Here is a 3,411-nt window from a genome sequence, read left to right on the forward strand (position 1 = left end):
GCAGCCGACTTTCAAGTTGGGGTTGGTGTGTTTGCTCTCCCTAGGAGACCTCGCGAGAGATGTCTGCTACCTCATTCACTAATGTTAAATAAGCTAAAAGCAGTTTCCTGGTAAGAAATGAACATACAGTTTCAGCCACAATGCGTCTTCACAGATGAAACGATACCTATCTTTCTTCAGAAGCACATTTTCCAAGGGCTCTGGGCCTCCCTGAGGATGTGATCTTTAAGGCAGGACGACACGTTCACCTCGTCCTCAGGACCAGACCCCGGAAATACTCTCCGTGAGCACAGGAGGGATTTGATTTCGTTCCGCAAAACCTTCTGGAGAGGGATGATCCCTAGAAATACCTGTGTCTGCAATGGAGGAGATGGGACATCTCCCCGGGAGACCTTGACCAAGGAAACGCCTCATCTCTGGGAGGCATCTTAGGGCGGCCCTGTCCGGAAGTGGAAAATGGGCTAGGTCATCTAACAAAATGCCCCAGATTTCAAGGATCTTACTTTTTTTTTCTTTTTTTTTTTAAAAAGAAAAATTTTTTTTTTTTTTTTAATTTGAAAGTAGTCGTTTATTAACTGACCAGATTACAAAAATAATCATGGTGGATACCTTAGTTCATTCTTCTAATAAGCCTATTGATCTGGTCTTCCCTGTTGCCAGCATCTCCACCTTCTACAAAATGGGTGGTCTTCTTCTTCATTCCCCCTCGTGGAGAAGATAACTTGAAGGGCCATAAAAAGTTGTTTGCTTCTTTGAAACGTTTTCCAACAGTGTAGATCTCATGAATCAGATCCTCCATGCAAATGATGCCATATTTACCAAGAGATCGAGCGATCAATGTGTTATCTGTCAGGGCAATTCGCTTCTTGTTGATTTTGCCATAACCACGCTTGTAGATCAATTCATTCACTGACTTCAGGTTTGGGTACCCCCATGCGATATATGGTTCCACAATCCTTAGCATGTTAACTGAAGCCTTGTTGAGCTTAACAAAGGTGCCGTTGAAGATCTGGCGAAGGCGAAGAAGCTGCAACACCTTTCGAACCTTTGGGCTCACACCATTGATACCTCGGATCCTGATGACAAATGCCAATTTGGGTTCTGCAGGTACGTAGAAGTTGCCAGCTTTTCTTGCCATTCTAGCCATGCGGATCTCAGTTCTGTACATCTGCCTGTATTCCTTGTGGTAATGCTTAGCTTTTTCATAAATAAGCTTCCTCCTTGCCTTTCGAAGCATTTTTTGGGCAAATTTCTTTCTCAGACGCTTGATCTTCAACTCTGCGAAATTCCTTCGCTTTTTCTTGAGAGTTTCTGGCACAGCAGGAACCTTCTTTTTCTTCTCTTCTGCACCCTCCATGGTTCCAGCCGGAAAAAGAGGCAAAAGAAAAATTTTTTTAACGTTTATTTATTTTTGAGACATAGAGAGACAGAGCATGAACGGGGGAGGGTCAGAGAGAGGGAGACACAGGATCCGAAACAGGCTCCAGGCTCCGAGCTGTCAACGTAGAGCCCGACGCGGGGCTTGAACTCACGGACTGCGAGATCGTGACCTGAGCCAAAGTCGGCCGCTCAACCGACTGAGCCACCCAGGCGCCCCAGGGATGTTACTTTTTGATGAGAGAGCTTCTACTTGATATTTCTGAGAAGTCTGAAGATCCATTGCCATTGTTAAGGAGGAAAATTTGTTTTGTTTATATATTTATTTTTGAAGAGAGAGAGAGAGAGAGAGAGAGAGAGAGAGGCAGAGAGAGAATCCAAAGCAGGCTCCACGCTGTCAGCAGAGAGCCTGACACGGGGCTCAATCTCACCAACTGTGAGATCATGACCTGAGCTGAAATCAAGAGCTGGACGATTAACCGACCGAGCCACGCGGGCCCCCCAAGGAGGAGAAATTTTGGAAATGCAGTGACGCTCACAGGTAAAATTTGAAGCAACGCCTTGTGGGGCCCCCCACCTTGGCAATGGCCATGTGGGGGGCCTGGAAGACAGCCACAGAAGCCCTGTGGTGTTTGCCGGGAGGCTGGGGGCTGGGTTGGCCAGTACCGATTTGCCAGCCCAGGAAACTCTGTCCTTACCCGCTGGAGTCAAAAGAGGTCTTCCCAGTTTGCTCCGTGGAGGCCGGCCAGTCCTGGCTCTACGGCACACTGTGTAACAACTAACAAAGGAAGTTTGCATCTAGAACCCAGAGCCTGATTCACGATTCATGCCCGAGGCTCATTTCTGTGTGGAATATTCCGAGTACTAGCAGGAGAAAGGCAATCCTCAGCTCCCCAGCTCCTCCCTCCGTGCTCCCCATCCCGAGACCCTCCCGGGCTACCGTTCGTACGGATTTGTGCGTGTGTATGGCCAGATCACGCAAATGCAGATGTCAGGTCCACGTCTTCAGAGGAGGCGAGGACAAGGAAGCAGAAGTGGATGGAATCAACAGACGGGGGGAGGGTTTCGGATGGGTGGGAGCAGCAAGATTACTCAACACTTGGGTTTTTGATCAAGGGATCTGAGTAAAGAACAGTGTAGCCTTTGTGGGGCAGAAAATAAAAATGCAAAACAGAAGCCAGTAGAGATTTAATAAACAGAGCAATCAATAGGACGCTTTCAGGAGGGCTTTGTCGCAACGACTGTTTTAACCCTGCCGAGAAGCGCCGTGGTGCCTGGTCTGTGTTGGTCTCTGTTGGCACGGTCTCAGGCTGGCCCACGAGTCACTGCCGGAAAAGTTGGGTTAATTTGGGCGATTAACTCTTACAAGCAGTAGTCCCCGGTATTAACGTTTTTGATGAACTTTCAAGAAGCCGAAAAATGTTTTTCAGGGTCAAATTGCTCCCCCTTTTTAAAATGCTTTCAGAAATGACTCGATGGGGGCGTGTCTGGGTGGCTCTGTCGGTTAAGCGGCCGACTTCGGCCGAGGTCACGATCTCGCGGCTCATGAGTTGGAGCCCCGTGTGGGTCTCTGTGCCGACAGCTCGGAGCCCGGGGCCTGCTTCGGATTCCGCGTCTCCCTCTCTCTCTCTGCCCCTCCCCCACTCGCACTCTATCTCTCTCTCTCTCAAAAATAAATAAACATCAGAAAAAATTTAAAGAAAGAAATGACTCGATGTACTCGAGTGAGCAGCAGAAATGGGACCAGGGTGGGTGCTGAGATGACCCCACAGTTGTAGCTGTTTCGGTGTAGACGATTTCACGCCATTGCTGGTCAGCCTATCTCCCGATGGCGGTTTGTTCCTATGCCAGCCCCCCACCTTGTTTAACCAGGACTTCAGATTACTGAGCAAACTGCTGTAGGGCCTTGGGCGAGTCCTTTAACTTTGCTGAATCTCAGGTTGCTCATCTGTGAGAGGCTGCTGCTTCTTTTTTTTTTTTTTTTTTTGTAATCCAACTCTTGGAACGTTTGTGAGAGAATACAGGCAATTGCCT

At 48.3% G+C, this 3,411-nt stretch overlaps 1 protein-coding gene across 1 annotated transcript; it reads right to left on the minus strand.

Moving 5' to 3' along the window:
• Positions 1-553: 553 nt before the first annotated feature.
• Positions 554-1,383, minus strand: LOC131512812 (large ribosomal subunit protein uL30). Its single transcript, XM_058731928.1, has one exon. The coding sequence runs from the start codon at positions 1,355-1,357 to the stop codon at positions 611-613; it is 747 nt and encodes a 248-aa protein (XP_058587911.1). The 5' UTR covers positions 1,358-1,383; the 3' UTR covers positions 554-610.
• Positions 1,384-3,411: the final 2,028 nt, after the last annotated feature.

Source organism: Neofelis nebulosa, chromosome 5 (assembly GCF_028018385.1).
Source record: "Neofelis nebulosa isolate mNeoNeb1 chromosome 5, mNeoNeb1.pri, whole genome shotgun sequence".
NCBI lineage: Eukaryota > Metazoa > Chordata > Mammalia > Carnivora > Felidae > Neofelis > Neofelis nebulosa.